General features: G+C 38.0%; 1 protein-coding gene and 1 pseudogene across 1 annotated transcript in view; both read left to right on the forward strand.

Annotated features, from left to right (window-relative positions):
- SAR1B (secretion associated Ras related GTPase 1B) overlaps positions 1 to 23,337 on the forward strand; it is a 28,226-nt gene extending 4,889 nt beyond the window's left edge. The window contains exons 2-7 of the mRNA XM_044227371.1: positions 8,158 to 8,233; positions 13,917 to 14,036; positions 18,239 to 18,304; positions 19,990 to 20,093; positions 21,255 to 21,386; positions 22,704 to 23,337. Of these exons, the coding sequence (XP_044083306.1) occupies positions 8,176 to 8,233; positions 13,917 to 14,036; positions 18,239 to 18,304; positions 19,990 to 20,093; positions 21,255 to 21,386; positions 22,704 to 22,820 (597 nt within the window). The 5' untranslated portion in view covers positions 8,158 to 8,175 and the 3' untranslated portion in view covers positions 22,821 to 23,337. The remainder of the gene's footprint in view (positions 1 to 8,157; positions 8,234 to 13,916; positions 14,037 to 18,238; positions 18,305 to 19,989; positions 20,094 to 21,254; positions 21,387 to 22,703) is intronic.
- Positions 17,778 to 17,931, forward strand: LOC122897199 (annotated as a pseudogene).
- Positions 23,338 to 24,336: the final 999 nt, after the last annotated feature.

Raw genomic sequence — 24,336 nt, forward strand, 5'->3', positions numbered from 1 at the left:
CTTGACCTTTGCTCTTCACATGTCTAATAGTGTATTCATGGTGTTGTGTAACCTCTTCAGGGCTCAGGTATCTGTGGCTAAGTAACTTTATTCTTAGTTGGGCATTTTTATTTCTACTTTGAAATGACTAATGCTTGCTACCTTGTTTTAAGGTCCTTAGAAACCACAACTTTATAGAAATATTAGTATCTCATTATCTTCTAAAGCAGAGTTTCCCCATATGTGTTAATAAATTATTTCTCTAGGGGCAAATTTTACAACAGCAAATTTGGACCATCTTTATGCAAAGTCATTTTTCTTTTAAGACTTACCCTACCCTGTTCCACTCTCTGTCAGTCTCATAGCTTTCACCTACTAACAGTCATCTTCAGTGAGGAATTCCTTTTTTAGTAAATTCTGCTCTCAACATGGGGTTCAAACTTATGACCCCAAGATCAAGAGTCACATGCTGCACTGACTGAACCAGCCAGGCACCCTTTCAAGGACTTTGTCAGTTGATTCACAGTCTTGCTCTCTCTAGCTCTCCGTTCTTCCAGGTGATTTTGTTGTCAGTGTGGACAGTATACCATGTATCCTGGCTTCCCCTTTCTTTCACTCCAGTTTTCTTCATCTGTCTATGCCAGAGCCAGGCCTTGGAACTTGCCACCACCCAGATCTTGAATTTCTGAACGCGGCATTCTCCTCCAGTTTGCTGACACAGTTCTGCTCCATCTTTCACTTTTCTCGCCCTTTTTACTATGACTATCTTTACAGTTGCTTTTTGATCAGATTTTCCCCCGTTCTCTTAGTTCTCTTCTGTGAGAAGCCTGCCTTTGCTCCCAAGTTTATACCTATATACTAGCTGCCTTTATACCTTTACTCACACAACCTGAACTTTTGATCATACCACTTCAGCCTCTCACTAGTACTCTCAAATTCCTGTTCCCCTTGTCTTTTTTCAGGTCCTAATCCCTGTTCACTCCATGTTCTGTAAAGCTGATCCTCGCTGGGAGGTGAGGGCAGCAGGGGAGGTTGGAAATCCATGCAGATGGGCAAAGCTGTGAATGTTTTTCAGCCCCAATCAAGCACAACAAAATTCATTTGTTGGTTGGGAAGGAGAATGGGTAGAGGTTTTAAGGTGGTAAAGTATAGGTCACCAGCAGTGAATGGCAAGTGGTTCACTTTGACCCAGGGAAAGCTACAAATAGAGAAGATTCAAGCTTGTAAAGGTGACCAAAAGATAGATAGTGGAAGTTCTGAATTACAGGATGAGGAGTTTGAATCATTAGCAGTCCTTTAACTTGATCTTTTCCCCACAGTAGCTATTCGAATCTTCACTCTGCTCCTCAGAAAAGTCTCTGTACTCATTCTTCACTTTCGTTGTTGGATTCCTGCAACCTCCTCTGTACGTTCCTGGCTCTCCTTCCTTCTACTGTAAAGATAGTCATAGTAAAAAGGGCGAGAAAAGTGAAAGATGGAGCAGAACTGTGTCAGCAAACTTGGAGCAGACATGCTCTCAGCCCTGGCTTTTCTTGAGACTTTGCCCTTTTGCTTAATTCCTTCCTTCCCTTTCTCTCTCATCTTTAACCTCTCCCTTTCTGCTAGCTCCTTATCAACATACTTACCCTTCCTTAAGAAGAAAATCCCACTTCTGTCATTCATTTCAAACTCTTTGAAAGAGGAATCTTTCCTTACTGCCTCTAGCTATTGACCTTCTGTTCTACTCTCTCCATAATAACAGCAGCCAGGTATTAAGTACTTATTTTGTGCGTTTTATCTCACTTGATCTTCACAACACCCTGCAAGAGTTTGCAAAAGAAACTGTAGCTTGTTCTAAGGTCACACAGTTAATTACTTCTGGAGACCTGGCTCTGCTGTGCTTTAAGTACTGGCCTTGGGTCTCCAGGACTTCCGCTCTGCCTGTGGACTGCTTATGCTCTCAGCGGTTGTCACCTTGTCACGAAGAAAGCTGTGACATCTTTGCAGTGGTACTGCAAAGTGGTACTTCGTGGGGCTAACTTCTTTCCACTTTTTCCACCATCTCTTCTTGGTTTTTTGTTTTTGTTTTTTTAAGATTTTATTTATCTGAGAGAGTGAACGAAAGAGAACACAAGTGGATAGAAGGGCAGAGAGAGGGAGAAACTGACTCCTCTCTGAGCAGGGAGCCTGACTCCAGGCTCAATCCCAGGACCCTACAGTCATGACCTGAGCTGAAGGCAGATGCTTAACTGACTGAGCCACCCAGGCGCCCCTCTTCTAGTTCTATCCTTGCAGGGTTCTTTTGGTTCTTCTACTCTTCTGTCCCTTAAGACCATCTCAAGTGAAAAGTCATTTCTTCCATAGCTTTTGGCTGGTGCTTGAGGCAGGATGCCTTTAGGCAGAATAGGTGGGAGAAATTCATTTGTTGGTTGGGAAGGAGAATGGGTAGAGGTTTTAAGGTGGTAAAGTATAGGTCACCAGCAGTGAATGGCAAGTGGTTCACTTTGACCCAGGGAAAGCTACAAATAGAGAAGATTCAAGCTTGTAAAGGTGACCAAAAGATAGATAGTGGAAGTTCTGAATTACAGGATGAGGAGTTTGAATCATTTCTCAGCCCACAGACCTCTAGTGGCTCTCTATCCAAAGGTATAGGGTGGCCATATAATTTATCTAATCAGGATGTTTCTGAGAGTAAAAGGAAGTACTATTAATAATTGTACTGGGGCATCTGGGTGGCTCAGTGGGTTAAGCCTCTGCTTTTGGCTCAGGTCATGATCTCAGGGTCCTAGGATCGAGTCCTGCATCAGGCTTCCTCCTTTCCCTCTGCCTACCTCTCTGCCTACTTGTGATCTCTCGCTCGCTCTCTCTCTGTCAAATAAATAAATAAAATATTTAAAAAAAATAATTGTACTGAGCTAACTTTGCGGAGACTGTCCTCAGCAAGCTGGAAGTTACAGTCACCCTGATCATGCAACAAGTCAAGTCTAAGATGACATTTTGATGAAGCCATTCTGGAGGGTGTGTACAAACTGGTACAAACAGAATTTGAGGTTAAGATGATAGTTTGGGAATGTGATTTAAGGTTCTTCACTTACTGGTGCCTGTATGAATCAAAGAAAGCTTGAGACTACAAAAACTGATAGAGCTGGGATGTAACTTAACTGGATGTGGGATGTGAGGGAGGAGGAATTACACATCAGAGTTATAAGCTGGAGTGATTAAAAAAAATGGTACATAACCATTTAAAAAAAATTAAGCCTTGGGGTGCCTGGGTGGCTCAGTCTTTAAGAAAACATCTGCCTTCAAAAAAAAAAAAAAAAAAAGAAAACATCTGCCTTCGGCTCAGGTCATGATCCCAGGGTCCTAGGATCCAGCCCCGAATTGGGCTCCCTACTCAGCGGGAAGCCTGCTTCTCCCTCTCCCACTCCCCCTGCTTGTATTCCCTCTCTTGCTGTCTCTATCTCTCTCTGTCAAATAAATAAAATCTTTAAAAAAAAAAAAAAATCTAGGCCTTGGAATGCCTGGGTGGCTCAGTGAGTTAAGCCTCAGCCTTCAGCTCAGGTCATGATCTCAGGGTCCTGGCATTGAGCCCCACATCAGGCTCCCTGCTCAGCAGGGTGTCTGCTTCTCCCATCTCCCTCTCCCTCTCCCTCCACCGGCCACTTCCCCTGCTTGTTCTCTCTCTCTCTGTCAAATAAACAAGATTTTTTTTTTGACAGAGATCTCAAGTAGGCAGAGAGGCAGGCAGAGAGAGAGGGGGAAGCAGGCTCCCCACAGAACAGAGAGCTGGATGCAGGGCTCCATCCCAGGACCCTAGGATCACGACCTGAGCCAAAGGCAGAAGCTTTAACCCACTGAGCCACCCAGGCGCCCCTCTGTGTCAAATAAATAAATAAAAATCTTTAAAAAAAAAAAAGAGAGAGAGAAAATCTAAGCCTTTAAAATGGTCATAAGGCCACTGCAACGTAAGAGAAAGGGAATGGACCTAGAAATCAGAAAGACCCATGTTTGGAACTTGACTGTGACAATCCCTAATACTTGAAATTTAGTTATTATAACTTCAGTTTCTTCTTCTGTAGAATGGAACAGTAATGTATTTACTTTGGGGCCCAGTCAGTAGAGTATGCGACTCTTCATCTTGGGGTCCTGAGTTTAAGCCCCACATTGGGCATGGAGCCTACTTAAAAATAAAAATAATATAATATTTACTTTGAAAGGTTATTGGGGTATTTAGTGGTGACATCCACAAAGTGCCTGTGGGCCACATGGTAGGAGAAATAGAGCAGCTAACGCTGAATGCTTCTTCCATGCCAGCTTCTAAGTGCTTTGTGTGTAGTAATGGATATAATCTTCACAGCCATCTCAGGTAGCTATTATTGTCCCCAGTTTACAGGTAAGGAAATTAAAATAACTTGTCTAAGGTCAGTGGTAAAGTCCTGGCTCTGTAGCTCTTGTTTTTAACCTTTCAGCAAATCATAATGCTTACAGGGGTAACTGCTACTTCTTGTGAGCTTTGCTTTGTTAAATTGAAAGACTGATTGAATATTGTTTCTTAGGTCTAAATGTTTCAGGTAGCAAGCATGAGACCAAACACCTAAATTTACTCTCAGATTTGTTTCTCATTCTGACTTATGCCTCACTGGTGACCATCTGTTGACTAACGCTGTTTGCAGCCCCCTAACCTGTCCCATCACAGTACCTGAGTTTTTGCTGTCCTCACTTCGTTTCACACCTCTGCACATAGTATAACAACCAACAACCACTTAGCAAACCTTTACTTAATCTTCAAGATTCAGGCTGAACATCATCCAAGAAACCTTTCCTTAGCTACAACTTGTTGCCTTTGTAGAACTGTGGAAATAGGACTGTGGATGTAGAGACAAGGAGGACTGGTTTTCTCATTTTCTATACAGAACATAAAGTCATTTGTGAGCATACCATACCCCTTCCTACTGCATTACTTCTTTTATTCTCATTTTCCACTGTTAGGATTATTAATCCCCTTATAGTTTAAGATTTTCAGTATGGGCAGTTTTTTTTCTTTGTGTTTGTATAAGTTTTGAAATTCTATAGGGTAAGTTGTTACCATCCTAGATAATATTCTATTCAGTTTTAACATTTTTCAGTTGAATTACATTTGTGTAGCTAACTTACCTCTCTAGACTATAACCTTTTCAAGAGAAAGAGCCATGTTTATTATATTTGTATCCTGTATGGTGTCTAGCTCAGGATCTTGGACATAATATGAATTTGGTAATCATTAGAATTAAATAAAATGTCTTAATATACCACTGCTTTATTTGATTTCCTGCAGTAAAAGTTATGATTCTATTTGAAAAGTAAACATCTTACCTAAAAATCTTCAGGAAAGATAAGTCCCTTACATATATTTTCTGTGACTACAAGTTTCAAATTTCTACAAGACCTAGAATAATAAAGAATGAGATACAATTTTCAACTTGAGTAAAATAAGAATTTCTAAGGTACTGGATTTTTTTTAAAGATTTATTTATTTAGAGAGAGAGCAAGTGAGCGGTGGTGAGGGGCAGAAGGAGAGAGTTTTGGGATTTAAGATTTTATTTATTATGTCAGAAAGAGAGAGAGAGCGCATTTATGCACAAGCAGGGGGCTCAGCAGGCAGAGGGAGAAGCAGGCTCCCTGCTGAGCAAGAAGCCAGATATGGGACCCGATCCCAGGATGCTGAGATCGAGACCTGAGCCAAAGGCAGGTGCTTAACCAACTGAACCACCCATGCATCCCTAGATTTTTGTATATATTTGTGGCTCTTCTAGTTCTCATTCTTGTGCTACTGACACATGAAACTTCATAATTTGTGAGTCACTCTCAGTCAGGAATGGACTGGTTGCAAGAACAAAATTTTGCTCTTGCGAGTTAAAGTAAGGGGATGGAAGAGAGGAGAGGCTATTGCCTGGGTCCAGAGAATATCCTAGTAAATACTGCTAGGCCTCCTAAACTGGAGGTAGGTGTCTCTTTTTTCTCTCACTTTCAATGCAATGTAATCTCCTAACACCTTATCATCTAGCAATTCTTGAGTTCGCTGGGCCTACCTGGATCAAGGTTGGCAGCCCACTGACGGAAATGGTTAAAGAAAGCAGTGTTGTTGACCACCTGGGTGGCTCAGTTGTTAAGCATCTGCTGACAGCTCAGGTCAGCTCAGGTCATGATCGCAGGGTCCTGGGATGGAGTCTTGCATCGGGCTCCCTGTTCAGTGGGAAGCCTGCTTCTCTCTCTCCCACTCCCCCTGCTTGTGTTCCCTCTCATGCTGTGCTTCTGTCTGTCATATAAATAAATAAAATCTAAAAAAAAGAAAAAGAAAGAAGTGTTGTGTGTCACACTTGTCTAAAGATGTCAAAGAACTTTTCAAATTGGTAGGACTTGGCCCAAATTTGGGCCTGGGTTTTGTTTAGCTCTAGAAAATGAACTTTGGGGGCGCCTGGGTCGCTCAGTGGGTTAAAGCCTCTGCCTTTGGCTCAGGTCATGGTGTCAGGGTCCTGGGATCAAGCCCCGCATCCGGCTCTCTGCTCAGTGGGGAGCCTTCTTCCCCCTCTCTCTCTGCCTGCCTCACTGCCTACTTGTGATCTCTCTCTGTCAAATAAATAAATAAAATCTTAAAAAAAAAAGATATAAAAAAAGAAAATGAACTTTGTTATCTGAAAATGTATTTTTGTGTATGTGATCTTTCGTTTCTCCAGGATTTTTTCCCTTTTCTTTCCATATTAGCTTTATTAGTTATCAAGCCATGTCAAGTAAATGCTAAACGAAACTATGTTTTGCATTTTCTACTGTGATTTAAGAAAATGTTTTTTTAATATTTAGTAATATGATTAAAATTTGAAAAATGCAGAAAGATTATAGACCCCCAAATTTGCCACCTATTACCATCTGCTATAAAAGACCAAAAGTAACAGAAAGTGGGTTTTTACTCCACTTAGGTATAACCAGACTTGGAAAACTTACTTAATTATCATAAATTTCCTTGTTTCATCTCTTTGCTCTTTGCTCTTCCTTCCCCCACTCTAAGGTTTTGGTACGTATTTCATAGACCATATATACTTCATTTAAATTACTGTTGATTATAGATTATTTTCTAAATTTTTCTTACATAATGCTTTGATGCACATCTTTTTTACATAAACATTGTCTGTATTTAGGACAATTTCTAAAAGTAGAATTCTTGGGGAGATTTCTGGGGGGTCAGTTGGTTAAGCATCCCACTCTTCATCTCAAAGTCAGGTCTTGATCTCAGGGTTGCGAATTAAAGCCTATCTTATATAAATAAGTAAATAAATAAGTGAATAAGAATTCTTGGGTCAAACAGTATAACATTTATTACTGCTGAATTAGTTGTTAAAAAGATTTGTACCAATTTATACTGCCACTAACTGCCTCTCTTACCACATTTTTTTCCAGTTCTGGCTGTTACACTTCATTTTCATGTTTGCCACTCTGATTGGCAAGTAATGGTCTCTGGTTGTTGGGGTTTTTTTGTTTGTTTGTTTGTTTAGTCACTTTCTTTTGGTGGGTTTTTTAAAAATGGAAAGAGCTTTTACTTTTTCTTTTTTTTCAAGATTTTTTGTATTCGTCAGAGAAAGGGGTTGTGGGAGAACAAGCAGGGGGAGAAGCAGGCTCTCTGAGGAGCAAGGAGCTCAATGAGGGACTCCATGACCTGGGATCATGACCCAAACCAAAGGCAGACACTTAACGACGTCCACCCCCTCACCTTCTCTTTTTTTTAAAGTAAGCTCTACAACCCACATGGGGCTTGAACTCAGGATTCTGAGATTAAGAGTCGAATGTTCTACCAATTAAGCCAGGCAGGCACCCCACTAGTTTGTATTTTAATGCCCTTTTTTTTTTTTTAATGCATCAGTATATATCAGATTAGACCACCCTGGATATAGGCACCTAGGTGGCTCAGTGGGTCGAGCCTCTGCCTTCGGTTTAGGTCATGATCTCAGTGTCCTGGGATTGAGCCCCGCATCAGGCTCTCTGCTCTGCTTACTTATGATTTCTCTCTCTCTCTCTGTCAAATAAATAAAATCTTAAAAAAAAAAAAAGATCACCCTGGATACGAATGACTAACTCCTTATTGTAAGGTTCTCGTAGGATTATTTACTCAGAGTTCACGTTTAATGTTGTTAAATGGTGACTACTAAATTCAAACACTTTCTTTTCCAGACCCAGTAAGATTTCGATATGTCCTTCATATTTGACTGGATTTACAGTGGTTTCAGCAGTGTGCTACAATTTTTAGGTATGTTGGCTCTTTGTTCTTTATTGTTATCCCATTTAATCCTACTTAAATAAAAGTGCTTATTTGTCTAGAGCCTCTTTATATTATAACCCAGTAGTTGTGAATATGAGCTTAGAAATCATACAAATGGGGTTGCCTGGGTGGCTCAGTGGGTTAAAACCTCTGCCTTCAGCTCAGGTCATGATCTCAGAGTCCTGGGATTGAGTCCCGCATCGGGCTCTCTGCTCAGAGGGGAGCATGCTTTCCCCTCTCTCTCTGCCTGCCTCTCTGCCTACTTGTGATCTGTCTGTCAAATAAATAAATAAATAAAAATCTTTAATTAAAAAAAAAAAAAAAAGAAATCATACAAATGTAGTTACTCACTGTGTCACTTGTAAATTATGTAGTCTTGGGAAAATTACTTTTTCCACCTTAACCTTAGTTTCCTTATCTGTAAATTAAAACTAATTCTACCCCTTAAGGTTGTTGATAGGAATATTATTTACAGGAGTAGCTACCTTTGATTAGCCACTTTACCTAAGTGCTTTAGATACTTTATCTCATTTAATACACTCACAGGAATTCTCTGCTTTATTTTTGTTACTATAAAATGAACGTTCCATAAAGTACCTTGTATATCATAACTGGCAGCCTATAATCTGCTAAATAAGACTTGTATACCCAGCAAATCTGACTAGTGATTTTCCTCTCTTCTAGATTTTAAAGAGGAAAAATTTTAGCATCTCATTCTCTTATTTACACTCTCAACTTCTCACATTTTCCAGTGAAACAAGCTTTTGATTAACTTTTATGTTCTGATGTATACAATTTTATTATTGTAGTAATTAATGAAGATATTTCTGGTCTTCTATTTTCAAATCATGCCCTAAGTTTAGTCTCCATGTAATCATCATCTTGAACTGGAACAAAGAGACGCATTTCATGTAATTACAGAGTTGTCAACATAATTCCTCACTGGCCACAACCATATTTATGAATTATCATCTTCTATAGAAATGGCTCTTTTTCCATAAACATAACTTTAACAAAGGAAATAAATTTTGTTTGGAAAATACACATTTTGTTTGATTACTATGTATTAAAAGGACAAAAATGTAAGATCAAATTTTGTCAGTCTATTTTTATTTCTTATTTAGACCTCAATGTTTGCACATTTTTTAAAATCAAGGTTTGGGTTTTTTGGTTTTTTTTTTTCCTTTTTAAAATAAAATTCCTCACATTTTATAATGTCACTCTACTACAGGTCAAGTATCAGATCTCTCTACATTACCTCCTCAAGAGCTCTTAAATATTTTTATCAGATTGAAATATTTTGTTACATATTTGCAACAACTGGGTCAGAAATAAACATTTTAAACTTCATTATACTGGGATAACCCAGGTTGTAACAGGTTGGTATCTATATCTCAGTTTATAGAAAAATTAATATTTGCTGAACTATGTTGAAAAAGCAAAATAAATTGCCTCATACGCAGGAGCAAGAGGTTAATAGGGCTAACAGTGGGAGGCAGTGTAGAGAAATGAAGTGAACCAAAGCTTTGGCATCAGGTGTGATTTCAAATCTTACATCTAACTTCAGCATTTGAGCAAGTTAACTTTAAGCCTTTGTTCCCTTCTGTAAAAAAGAGGATAATAGTATTTACTTAAAAGAGTTATTTTAAGGATTACATAATGTGTAACAGCTTGCTTAATAGTGCCTGTCACAAGATAAGGATTTAATCCAACCCACTTTAAAGATTAAAGTTGAAATGTTGTATGTGTTCCCTTTTGGAATCTTATCCAGTGCACTTCTACTACTTAAAAGGATGGTAAGATTGATTGTGATTGCACTGGTTAGAAACAATCTGTGTAGAAACATTTTAAAAAATAGAAATGTCAGGGTGCCTAGGTGGTTCAGTTTGTTAAGCGTCTGCCTTTGGCTCAGGTCATGATCCCAGGGTCCTAGGATGGTGTCCCCTATCAGGCTTCTTGCTCAGTGGGGAGTCTGCTTCTCCCTCTTCCTCTGCCCTTCTCTCTGCTTTTGCTCTCTCTAATAAATACATAAAATCTTAAAAAAAAATACAAATGTATAAAAAAGTGTTAGTCATAATTCATGATTAAATAAGAAATGTAGTATCCCAACTCAAGTAAATATGGAAGACAGTCTTCCCCTTAGGATCAGAACTCTTGGTCACTGGGTTATCAAAAGATTAGGACTTTAAAAAAAAAAAAAGATTAGGACTTTAAACAATTTACTTCTTAAGCTTCAATGTGGATAAAGAATTGGGTATTATTTTGGCATGAACTTATTTAAATGGGTAACCTGAATTACAATGCCTTATGTCTTTAAAAGTTCATTTATTGGCTGAGTGAATATTTTTGGAATTGCTACTATGTCCCCAGTGCTCATGTAATTCCGTGTGTGTGAGACAGTTAAACACATGAAACATAAAGTTCAATATTACCACATACCCTATTAGAATGTTCAAAAGCTGGACATTGACAGTAACAGATGCTGACAAGGATGTGGATCAGCAAGAACTTTCATTCACTGCTGGGACTGCAAAATGGTAGAGACACTTTGGAAGATTGGATGATTTCTTAAAACACTAGACATACTCTTACCATACAGTCTAGCAGTTGTGCTCCTTGGTATTTACCCAGAGGAGTTTAGAGCTTAGATCCACACGTGAACCTGCACACTGATGTTTTATAGCAGCTTCATTTGTAATTGCCAAAACTTGGAAGCAACCAAGGTATCCTACAGTAGTTGAACAGAGAACTAAATTGGTTCGTCTAGACAATGGAGTATTATTCAGCACCAAAAAGAAATGAGCTATCAACCCATGAAAAGACATGGAGGAAGCTGAAATTCATATTACTAAGTAAAAGAAACCAATCTCAAAAGGCTACATACTGTCTGATTTCAACTATATGACATTCTGGCAAGGCAAAAAGGCAAAAATACGGAGACTAAAAAGATGAGTGGTTGCCAGGAAGTGGGGGAAGGGTGGGATGAACGGGCAGAACATACAGGATTTTTAGGGCAGTGAAAATACTTTGTATGATATTACAATGATGGATGTATGTTCTTACATGTCTGTCAAAACACAGAATAGGGGCGCCTGGGTGGCTCAGTGGGTTAAAGCCTCTGCCTTTGACTCAGGTCGTGATCCCAGGGTTCTGGGATCGAGCCCCACATCAGGCTCTCTGCTCAGCAGGGAGACTGCTTCCTCCTTTCTGCTGCCTCTCTGCCTACTTGTGATCTCTGTCCGGTAGATGAATGAAGTCTTAAAAACAAACAAACAAACAAACAACACAGAATATACAAACTAAGAGTGAGCCGAGCCCTAAGGTAACTCTGGGAGATTATGATGTATCAGTATAGGTTCATCATTGGTTAAAAATGTACCATTTTGGTGCAACCACTCTGGAAAACAGCATGGAGGTTCCTCAAAATGTTGAAAATAGAACTGCCCTATGACCCAGCAATTGCACTACTGGGTATTTACCCTAAAGACACAAACGTAGTGATCCAGAGGGGCACGTGCACCCGAATGTTTATAGCAGCAATGTCCACAATAGCCAAACTATGGAAAGAACCTAGATGTCCATCAACAGATGAATGGATAAAGAAGATGTGGTATATATACACAATGGAATACTATGCAGCCATCAAAGGAAACGAAATCTTGCCATTTGCGACAACATGGATGGAACTAGAGCGTATCATGCTTAGCGAAATAAGTCAAGCGGAGAAAGACAACTATCATATGATCTCCCTGATATGAGGAAGTGGTGATGCGACATGGAGGCTTAAGTGGGTAGGAGAAGAATCCATGAAACAAGATGGGATAGGGAGGGAGACAAACCATAAGTGACTCTTAATCTCACGAAACAAACTGTGGGTTGCGGGGGGGAGGGGGGTTGGGAAAAAGGGGGTAGGGTTATGGACATTGGGGAGGGTATGTGCATTTGGGTAAATTGGAAGGGGAGGTGAACCATGAGAGACTATGGACTCTGAAAAACAATCTGAGGGGTTTGAAGTGGCGGGGGGGTGGGAGGTTGGGGTACCAGGTGGTGGGTATTATAGAGGGCACGGCTTGCATGGAGCACTGGGTGTGGTGAAAAAATAATGAATACTGTTTTTCTGAAAATAAATAAATTGGAAAAAAAATAAAAACAAACAAAAAAAACAGAAAAATAAAATAAAAAGGAAGGAAATTCTGACATATGCTGTAATATAATAAACCTTGAAACCATCATGTTAAATGAAATAACCAATCACAAAAAGCAAGTAATGTATGATTCTATTTATGTGAGTATGTGGAGTAGTCAGTATCAGGCAGAAAATAGAATGGTAGTTGTCACGTGCTAAGGGGAAGAAAAGAATGCAAAGTTGTTGTTTAATGGACAGATTGAGTTTTACAAGAGGAAAGGGTACTGGAGATGGATAGTGGTGATTCAGCACCACATTATAAATGTTGTTCACTACCACTGAACTGTAAACTTAAAAATGGTTAAGATGGTAACTTTTATATTATGTGTATGTTACTACAGTAAAAAAATTGGGAAAAAGAAAAAAAAAGAAATGCAATGGAAAGAAAAGGCAATGTATCATAAAATGTGTTTTGCATGTTGATAAAAAAAAAAAAAGTACCATTTTGGTGAGTGACACTGGAAATCTCTGTACTGTCCTATCAGTTTTGTTGTAAACCTAAAACTCCTCTGGGAAAAAAAAACCTTTAAAAAAAATAATAAAGCTCAATTTTGAACTTCACAGTAAATGCCAATCTCTTATAAATTGGTCGATGCTCTTTTTCCTGTCACTTCCTCTATCGGTATTGGTTGATACATCTAAATTATGTGCTTGGTTCTTTTTGTTATTGCTTTAGTTTTTGGCAATTCTGTGAATAGTTTAACCATATTCTCAGGGAAATTTGACAGTGACCTAAACTTTTCATTGAAAAAACTCACTATGATTTTTATTGTCATAACTTCTTACTTTTTTATCAACCATGAAAATTCCTTTAATTTTCCTTTTGGTCCAGCTTCATAAATACATGATGTCAAGTATGTTATGAGTATTTCTCTAATAGAGAACATTGCTATTTATCCCTAACTTGTCAAGGGAATCAGCATTGTGGTATTGAGACAAGTTTAGGTAACACATTCAATGACTGGGACAAAGTTTAGTTTTGAAATGATTTGAGGGGTGCCTGGGAGGCTCAGTCCATTGAGCATCTACCTTCAGCTCAGGTCATGAGCCTGTAATCATTGTCAGATCCCTCTGCCTCCTGCTCCCCCTGCTTGTGCTATCTCTAGCTCTCTCTGTCTCTCTGTCAAATGAATGAATAAAATCTAAAAAAAATAAATAAATAAAATGACCTGAACTTGGTAAAAGGCGAAAGATTTATGCGATCTGAAGAGAAACCAGAGTATGATGACCTGAACTTGGAAATCATGACAGATTTAGAATAGCTCTTCAAAACAAAAAATAGACTAGAAATTCAGGCTTATTCAAGCCAATTTTAAAATCTTACAAGTTCAAAATATATTTTCCTTATGTAAATGTTATACTTATGTATATGTATATATATGTATATACTATACTAATGTAAATGTTATACTACTATTTGAAGTCTTTTGCTTGGATAATCTATGTCAGAGAGAATTTTGACTAATCATAGCTCTTACTCCGCAGGATTATATAAGAAAACTGGTAAATTGGTATTTCTTGGATTGGATAATGCAGGAAAAACAACATTGCTACACATGCTAAAAGATGACAGACTTGGACAACATGTCCCAACGTTACATCCCAGTAAGTATATTCCCATGTACAACATGTTACTTTATCAAGTGATACCAGTTCATACGCACTAACCAAAAATTTTTTTATCTTTTGGTGTTTTTTGGTGTATTAAGAAGATCAGGTGATATGACCGATTCTTAAAATAGTATAATAAATCATAGCTGACCCACTCCACTTCCAAGAAGTACATTTAGATCTTAAAATAATACACATAGCTTTTTTTCAATTAGTATACCCTTCTTCAACTAGAGGAATTAAAGTTACTGTCACAGGGATTTTAACATGATTGAGTTCTTTCCAACCAGATATTGCTTAGGCTATAAATAGTCACCGTTACCTTGTTTAGATAACCTAAATTTCTTTCAAGTTTTAAAATTGTACTTCTAATCATTATTCAGTGGACAGATTATAGTCTTATACTTTGCTAGTGACATTTGTTAACCAGTCAATTCTCTACTCTGAGAAACCTCAACAAAGTATGTTATAAAGACCATAGAATTATTACAAAAAACAGGGCACATACAGATACATTTATAGAAAGTTTTAGAACAATTTGAAAAACAATTTAGAAAATTTGAAAAACAATTTACTGTGGTTTCTTTAAGAAAGACTGCCTGAATGACATTAACAATGACTCTGTAAATCACTTACTAATACCATCTAGTAAGTATATAAGGTTATATTGTGGTACTATTTGAGAAAGTAAAGTTCATGTTAAAGTGACAAAATTATTAGAATAGAAGCCTAATTTAAATACCTGTGACCTTCTGTCACTTGAAAAGACTATAAGTCAAGTAGACATAAAGTTCTGTTTTGTTTTTTCATTTTTTTTAAGATTTTATTTATTTTGACAGAGATCACAAGTAGGCACAGAAGCAGGCAGAGAGAGGGGAAGGGAAGCAGGCTCCCCGCTGAGCAGAAAGCCCAGTGTGGGGCTCGATCTCAGGACCCTGTGATCATGCCCTGAGCCACTTGGTGCCTCTAATTTTATTTTTTTAAACATCTAGTTCAAAAGCAAGCTAATCACAGATTATTATGAAATAATGAGGGTAGATTTAAATAATCAGCATAAAATTGAGCACTGGACCAGAAAGGAGATAATAATATGATAGTTATTTAATTCAGTAAATATACAGAGAAAAAGGAAGGAGAATAACAAAAAGTACTATTTTATCAATAAAACTCTTTGTTGGAAAAGGAAGATTTCATAAAACTGATACATCTTTTTTTATATTAGGATAAGAGTGGAGCTTGGCAAATAAGATTCTGATACAAGAACAATACTATTAAAGAAAAAATGATAATTGTGAAATTGAGTAGTATATAAATTGTATGCAATTTATATACTCAAGAGACTATAGAGTGGTGTGGTATTATATTAGGTGTAAGTCAGTTAAAAATTTTTTTTTAAAGATTTAAGTAATCTGTACACCCAACATGGGGCTTCAGTGTGTAACCCTGAGAACAAGAGTTACATGCTCTATGAAGTGAGCTGGCCAGGCACCCCCATTTTTATATTTTTGATGTTGCTCTCCTTTATTCATCAGATACTTATTGACACCTACTTTATGTCACACATTGTTCAAAGTACGAGGAGTGAAAGCAGTGGCAGAAAACAGTTGCCATCTCAACTTTCCTGCCGTTCTTGTTCATTTTATCTCAACATTTTCCATTAATCAAGAACATATGAGATAAAGGTAATATGTATCTACCCTATGATCTGACAGTTCCTTTGCTAAGTATTTATCAAGAAGAAATGAAAATATATATTCGCCGAAATCCTTGTACAAGAATGCTTATACCAGCTTTCTTTGTTCTATAGCCCCAAACTGGAAACAGCACAGATACCCATCCCCACCAAAGGAATAAATGATGAAATTCTATTCAATAAGAAATAGGGATAACTGTTACATACAGTATATATTATGATGCTTGGAAGAAGATGATCACAAAAGTTACATACTATATGGTGTCATTTATATGAAATTCTAGAACAGGCGCAACAAACCTGTGATGATAGAATTCAGATTACTCCTGGGAGTGGACAGTGAGTGGGAAAGGGCAAACTCCCTGGGATATTAAAAGTTTTCTGTATCTTACTCAAACTGGGACATTTTATAAAGTAGGGAGTATATTAGTATATTAGGGATTGTAACCATAAAGGTAATTTCCCAAGTAAATATAATCCAAGCATTATATTTACCTTATGGAAAGGAACACACTTTGAACACGAATTGTATTGGTTTATTCAGTTGGGAGGCGACATAAAGAATTTTTAATAAAATACTCTGGGGCCTCAGCAATATAATGGATAGTTAAAATTATACTGAACCTTTCATTATAATTGTAGGGGACTTCTGCTTTTGCTCTGGGGCAGTAAGAGCATCTGGAATTATCCCACTGTAAGCAGCTAGAAAACTGGACAAACGTATATACTACGACTGTTTTCAGAACTGGACAATAGCTAACACAGGACTATGATTCCTGAGAGAAGGAAAACAAACCTTTCTTTATTCAAGTTTTACCACAGAGATACTCTTCAGACCGTGGTGCAGGGAGAAGAAATCCAAACATAACCCAGTATCCTTGCTGAGTTGAGACAGAGACTGAGGTGACGAGAATTTGCTTGGCATAATACCAGAGAGGAAGGAGCTCTACAGACAAAGAACTGCAGAAAGGTTCATGGCTAAATACCAATCCATGTGCATAGGGTAAAAATCCCCTTGGCCAATCAAAAAACAATTTCTGGAGAAAGAATAATTGTAGCAGAGCTGTTAACCAAGTAATTCTCAGAGTTCACATGTGCCCCGGAATCATTCATATTCCCACCAACCGCAAAGGAGAGACCTGGCATTCACTAGAGACTCCATAAGGTCCATGCCTTAGTAATGGGGCAGAAGTACCAGTAAAGTAAAGACAACTATAACCTAACAAAACTTAAAAACTGATCCGCAAGCAGTATAACTGTCTGCCAGCACAAAGTCCACCTCACTTCAAAGGAATACAGTGAAATCCAGCATCGAGTAAAAAATGACTAGACATGCAAAGAAGCAGTAAAGTGTGACCCAAAACCAGGAGAAAAATCAGTCAGTAGTGATAGACCCAGAAGTGACTAAGATCATGGAATTAGTAGATGAGGATGCCAAAAGAGCTGTGATGAATGTGCTCACGGACTGAAGGAAAACATGAAAAGAATGAGGAAAGAAATGGAAGATACAAGACACAACCAAGTGGAAACGTCTACAAATGAAAAAAATAACAGTAACTGAAGTGAAATTTTCACTCCATAGGATTAACAACAAATTAATGCCAGTACTGCAGAAGCAAGAACCAGTGAACTTAAGTCAACATAATAGAAAGTGTATAAGATGAAGCACAGAGAAAAGTGAAATGAACAGATACTCAGTGACTTGCGGGAAAATATGAAGCAGTCTAGGGCATCTGGGTGGCTCAGTGGGTTAAAGCCTCTGCCTTTGGCTCAGGTCATGATCCCAGGGTCCTGGGATCGAGCCATGTTTCAGGCTCTCTGCTCAGCAAGGGGCCTGCTTCCCTCTTTCTCTCTGCCTGCCTCTCTGCCTACTTGTGATCTCTGTCCATCAAGTAGATGAATAAAATCTTAAAACAAAAACAAAAACAAAGCAGTCTAGCCAACCTATATTTGAAGTCCTAGGAGAGGAAGGGAGGGAGGGAGCAGAAAAAAATTTGAAGACATAGCAAAAATTTTTATTGCAACCGTGTTTATCATTAAAGACTGTTGCGCAGTGGCAGTATCGTAGCCAATGAGGTTTATCCGAGGCGCGATTATTGCTAATTGAAAGACTGTTGTCACTTGGTAATATGACAGCCATGAGAGAAAATTTCCCTGGTATCATCTAAGATGAATTATAGAAAAAATTATTAGGTTGGAGCAGTTACTTGAACTCACAGCAAATAATTATCTGAATAGTTAATATTTTCAGCAGGAGAAAGAGAGAAGGAAAAAAAATGTTGGATTTGTGGAGGTTAGTGAATACTAGAATATTATCATGACTTATGTTGTCAGTATAAATTGAAGTATATCTAATTACAACAAATTCTTGTATTAGTGCCTAAATGTTTGATTTGAACTTATTTGCAGTTAATCAAACATTAAGTAGCAATATATACCATGAATGGATATCTGATTTTCTTGTTGTAAGAATATATGATTTTCTTATCATATTGTTATTTAGCTTCAGAAGAACTAACCATTGCTGGCATGACCTTTACAACTTTTGATTTGGGTGGACATGTGCAAGGTAAGATTCTATTACTCTTATAGTTGCTCTGTTTTATTTTAATAAAAATGTGGCCATTAGTTTCCCGTTCATGAAATCTTGTTCTGTTAAGGAAGGCAGAGTACACTTAAAATTTAGGAATTGTTACCACGAGATAAGCCTTTTTTTTTTTTTTAATTAATTAATTAATTAATTAGACAGAGAGAGATCACAAATAGGCAGAGAGGCAGGCAGAGGGAGAGGAGGAATCAGGTTCCCCGCTGAGCAGAGAGCCTGACGTGGGGCTCGATCCCAGAACCCTGAGACCATGACCCCAGCTGAGGGCAGAGGCTTAACCCACTGAGCCACCCAGGCGTCCCACCACAAGATAAGCTTTAAACCAAAGTGATTTTCATGATACTCCTGGTCAGTTTAAGTCTTAATTGCTTTTGGTATAAAGCATGTAACCTAAATTTAGCCTCTGTCCTCTGCTCCAATCCATATTTCACCGATTGTCATAATCATGTTATGATGTTACTGCTCTGTATTAAAAACTTTCAATGGCTGACCTACAAAATAGAAGCCAAACTTGTTGACCTGGCATTTGGGATCTCTATAATCTGATCCCAGTTTATTTTTTGAGTCTTTATTTTCCCCTGTTCCCTTTTCTATTCTCTGTTCTCCAACCAAACAAAACCCTCTCGGTGTTCTTCCTCTCTGGGCTTTTGCTCATGCCATCCCCATCTGCACACAAGTAACCCACCTTTCAGGGCCCAGTGTAAGTGTGGCTACCTCCCATTCTCACCTGGGAATGCTCTTAATTATATTTCCATGGTGCTTAGTGCATTTGTGTAAATGTCTACAAGTTTGGAAAAGACTCTGTAATCTCTTCTACTCAACTTTCAGGAACTAAAGTGTATTTCGTATGTCCCCCAAAAGACATGACAGTACCCAGCACATGGTAATTCATAAATAGTGAATATTACAAAGTTGGTGGGCATTCTAAAGCTCCTGTGACAAATAGTTGAAAAGATTTTGGTGGTTATGGCTAGTGAATGCACATTTGAGACATTATAATTATTTGAAATATATATGAAATACTCCAGAATACAATGGTTAGAGAGAATTGGAACCTAATGGAGTCTGAGACTTAATTTCTGTGTTATTTTTAAGATAAAAACTGAAGTCAGTTGCTTACCCCTAAGGCACCCCTAAAACTTCTCTAAAAATAATGTCATAGAAAAATTACCCTAAAGGTTTTGTTGACTTCAGTTAATTTCTGTTATAACAGTTTGTTTTATTATTTTAACTTAACAAATCTGTACCCACTAATTTCCTTCTTTCACTGACTCCGAATTTATCAGTGGCAAAATAACTGCTAAACCTTGAAATGTCAGAAAATGAATATTGCATATAAATTTTAAAAATAATGGCAGTCATCCAGTGAACTTAATGTGCATCATTGTCCATTGGTAGCAAATAATAATTCCACTTCTAACTTGGGAGAACTGGAGTAGAGTAAAATATTTGACTTGCTTATATCAAGGAAAGCCTTCCTTGGTCCTCTGGAAAAATTTGGCGATCCTGGGTTAAAGATGAATTTAAATATATAGTGAAGTGGTAGCAGCTAAGGGATAATTAACTTGGTTTCTTGTTGGACTCTTCCATCAAACCATCTGCTAGGTTTGACCGGCAAATAAAATCTAACTCCTGATTGTTTTTGTTAGCTCGAAGAGTGTGGAAAAACTACCTTCCTGCTATCAATGGCATTGTATTTCTGGTGGATTGTGCAGACCATGAAAGGCTGTTAGAATCAAAAGAAGAACTTGATGTAAGTTAACTAAAACTAAACGTAGCTGAATCACTCTGGTAAGCTTGAAGAAATAGGTTGGAGATCTAAGTATCAGAGTGCAGCTTTTCTGTAGTCTCGGATACAACTCCTGGCAATTTATGGAGCTCAGTGGTTAACTCTGCTTAGAACACAGAGACAGTAGCTTCGAGTAATTGTAGCTATTGAGGACATACTAGCACAGACCTTCTTCCTGAAGACCTAAGCTCACTCTGTGCAGCGTACCTTTGTAGTATATTTCATGTCTGCGGCATACCTGGAGTGCCTTGGTCTTGAGTCCCTGCTCATCCTAGATACCATTTTCTTCAGGAGTCGGCCGGAACCTGGAAATGGTGTAACATGCTATCTTAGTCACCACTTCGAGTGAGTGGAGGCATGTGTAGGCACTACTCTTCCCCCTCTCCCAGGTCAGATGCTTCATAAAGTGGCTCAGGATCAGCCAGGAAGGCTAGGGCGTGATCTGGGACCACAGAGGAAGCAGTGATTTGACCTGACTGTGCCTCTGCCCAGAGCAGGCAAATAATTGTTCATGTGGCAAAGTCCAGGTAGGTTCTGTGGTCATGGAACAGGGTCAGGGATTTCCTGATTACCTACTTTGTGCCAGGCATGTGTATATTATATCATTTAATTCCCAAATCAACTCCATAAGGTAGGTGCTACTCTTCCAAATTCTCTTTGAGCTTCACTGAGGCTTATTTGTCCAAGATCTCACAATTCATAAGCAGTAGAACTAGAATTGAAACCAGGTCTGCTAGCTTCAAGGTGTTTGTTTTAGAGTCCCTTAGTGATTCACAGAGCGAGCAGCAGAGTTGAGCATTTACACAAGGAGCTTACAGTTTCTTTGAGCTCACTTTTTTGTGCATTTTTAAGGTTTTTTGTTTGTTTGCTTTTAACTCCTCTCTCCACCCAGCTTGGAGCCAAAACTCACAAGGCTCAGATTAAGAATTGCAGGTTCTACTGACTGAGCCAGCCAAGCACCCCTGATCTTACTTTCAAATGGACAAAAAGTTTGTCAATGAAATTTGGCAGAACTGACATGCTATGGTAGAGAATGAGTCCTTGTTACTCATTGGTATCTTGTCATAAGGAGCTCTTCAGATAGTTTCATATCATCATCTTGTCTTTCATTTTGTCTTGTTTCAGTCACTAATGACAGATGAAACCATTGCTAATGTGCCTATACTGATTCTTGGGAATAAGATTGACAGACCTGAAGCCATCAGTGAAGAGAGGTTACGAGAGATGTTTGGTTTATATGGTCAGACAACAGGAAAGGTAAGTAAAAGAGTTTTCTTTTTTTGTTGACTAGTGTGAATGTTTCATTTGACAGTGTAAAGGTCTTTCAGTTCAGTGTCTTATTTATTTTTATCTTCTGAAATAGTTTAATTCCAATATTAGCTCTAACAGTAATCATGGTGATTAGCCCAACTGGCGGTCTGCCTTTTTTTTTTTTTTTTGAGGTATAACTGATATGTAATGTTAGTTTTAAGTATACAACAAAATGTCTTTTAAAATTACTGTTGTCCAACTACATATGCCCATTATTATTATTTTTTTCATAAAAACTCATTTGTACATTTGGGTCTTTAAATGTCTTTATGTGTTTTCTTTCTACCACTGAATGAAAACTTTTCTTGGGGATAACAAGAATGTCAAAACTCATGCTTGTGGGAAACCAAATGAAAACTTTCAAAGTTTTATTTGTCATAGATTTTCAGAATTAGCCCCCAAATAATATACTTAAATGTTTAAGCATTCCAATAGTGTATTTAGACCCTGAGTTCATCAGAGATAAAAATAAAATGTAAATTTGAACACAGGAGTGTTGGGGGATTTTTTGAACATAATACTTTTTTTTAAAAGATTTTATTTATAGGAGAGAAGGAGAGTGAGCATAAGGGGGTGGGGGAGGGAGAGGGAGAAGGAGAAGCAGACTCCCTGCTGAGCAGGGAGCCCCATGCTGGGCTGAATCCCAGGACTCGGAAATCATGACCTGAGCGGAAGGCAGATGCTTAACCATCTAGGCGCCCTGAACATAATACTTTATAACACAAAAAATGTGTTATTTTTGCAGTCTATTTTTACAGTCAATTTGTATGAGGGAGAGACCTTGATATAGAAAAATCTCAGAATATACAAACGAAATTTCCTTGGTTTATATGTATTTCTTTCAGAGTAGAGAAATACTGCACTGTTTTGAAGGAGACTCTGGTGTTAGGGTAGACTTTAGTCTGTTTTCAGTGTCTTCTTTTCAGTAAGTCAACTCCCCATTTTTAGGAAATGCCTTGTTTAGTCATAAACCTACTCAGAAAGGTTTGTCTTTAATATTAGTGAAGCCGGCTTGGGTAACTTAAATTTTTCCAAGTCAAAGACTGTTTTCATTTTCATGTGCCTTACAAACTCCCCTCTTTCCCACTGAGTGAGAGGAGGAGGTTTCTTGTGTGTCTAAGGCACTTGTCTGCCCAACACCTGAGGCTTAAGCACAGTCACCCTTTGTTCTGAGATGTAGAAGCTGCAGTTCAGCTGTAAAGTGGAGCTTTTATTTCATAAAGAGGTCATCCATCATAATATAATGTCTGTCTTCCCTTCTAGGGCAATGTATCTCTGAAGGAACTGAATGCCCGACCCTTAGAAGTTTTCATGTGCAGCGTGCTCAAAAGGCAAGGTTACGGAGAAGGTTTCCGTTGGATGGCACAGTACATTGATTAACAACCACTTACATCGGTTCCAGGTCTCATCATTCAGGCCTACTCAGAGATTTGATCCACTCAACATGCATAACTTGAATTCAATAGACTTTTGTTGGTTAGAAAACAGATTTTTTTAGATTATTAATATTATATCAACTTAATTTGAGTGCAAATTGAAAACTGATTCAAGTTTGAGTATCACAATGTTAGCTTTCTAATTCCATAAAATAGTTTATACAGTTTATAATCTGACATTATCCCCAGTGCCATTTATAAAGAACAACTTTCCAGCAGTACATTTGAAGCACTTTTTAACAACGTGAAGCTACGAATACAAACCATGTTTAAAAGCTCATCATGTTAAATTTTTATGTACTATTTTGGAACTAGTTTTTAAATTTTAGATTATATGTCCACCTATCTTAAGTGTACAGTTAATAATTAGGTTATTGATGATTGCATGATGCCTTACAGTTTTCAATAATATTTTTTCTTATGCAAACGTCATGCAATAAAACATATCCTGATGTTTGGCATCTTTGTTGGGCAGGTGTTTCATTTTAATGTGTCTTATCTAGCTAGTATGCTCTGACGTTTTTAGTATTTAATAACATACGTATGAGGGGGTTGTGGGGCAGGGAGACCACTTCAGAATTTTTAGGATAATGTGTAAGTCTCTAGAAGCTTTTGCATTTACCAGAAGACACACTGTATTTGGTTCCATTTTACACATTTCTCTCTGCATCGCGTGTATTTGTCACAGTAATGCTACCATGATTAATGCTGCTGGGATCCACCTCCTAGTTTCTGTGGGATCGGTCTTTTGAAGAAAAGCACATCTGGTACAACACAGGGTTAATTGGGGGTTTGATAGGCCTATAGCTCCATTCCAATTGTCTGATTCTGAAGTATTCCAACTTACCGGTGCCCCGTTTGGTCATCTGTGCCTTTTCACCAAAAGTAGTGATGGGCACCAGTGTTCCCACATTTAGAGGTACTCCCCACTCCCTTTTACATAATGATGTAACAGGTAGCACAGCACCTTGTGCGTAGCTTCATTGTAGAGGCCTGTATGTGTGAGGAGAAAGGAAGCCTATTCTGCCGTATGAGCTGCGTGGGGATTCTGGTCCTGTCCTATAGCTCTTTTGCATTGTTTGGCATATTTTATTTCTCAGTAGAAATCAATGAATGCTTGTGTTCGATTTTCTTTTTTCTTAATTGCTGTCAGCTCTTACTTTATATTTATAGCACAAACTCTTGTTTTTACAAATAATGCCTGCTGTGTGATAGCATCTGCAAGCCTCACTGATAGATTAATGTTTTAGGTAGCTTTTAAAGCACTTTAATTTTCTAAGAAATTGACTAATTGTTTTCCATGAGGTTCTGAGATTCCTATAATTACTAAAATAAGCTGAAAGATAAGTGCCAAATATGTATTTTTAAAGACTCAAACTTAAGAGAGTTAGTTCTCTCTTGGTTATAAACCAGGATTTTATAGTATATTCAACTAGTTCCATTGAGAATAGATTGCTCCA

The sequence above is a fragment of the Neovison vison genome, chromosome 1 (assembly GCF_020171115.1).
Source record: "Neovison vison isolate M4711 chromosome 1, ASM_NN_V1, whole genome shotgun sequence".
Taxonomy (NCBI): Eukaryota; Metazoa; Chordata; class Mammalia; order Carnivora; family Mustelidae; genus Neogale; species Neogale vison.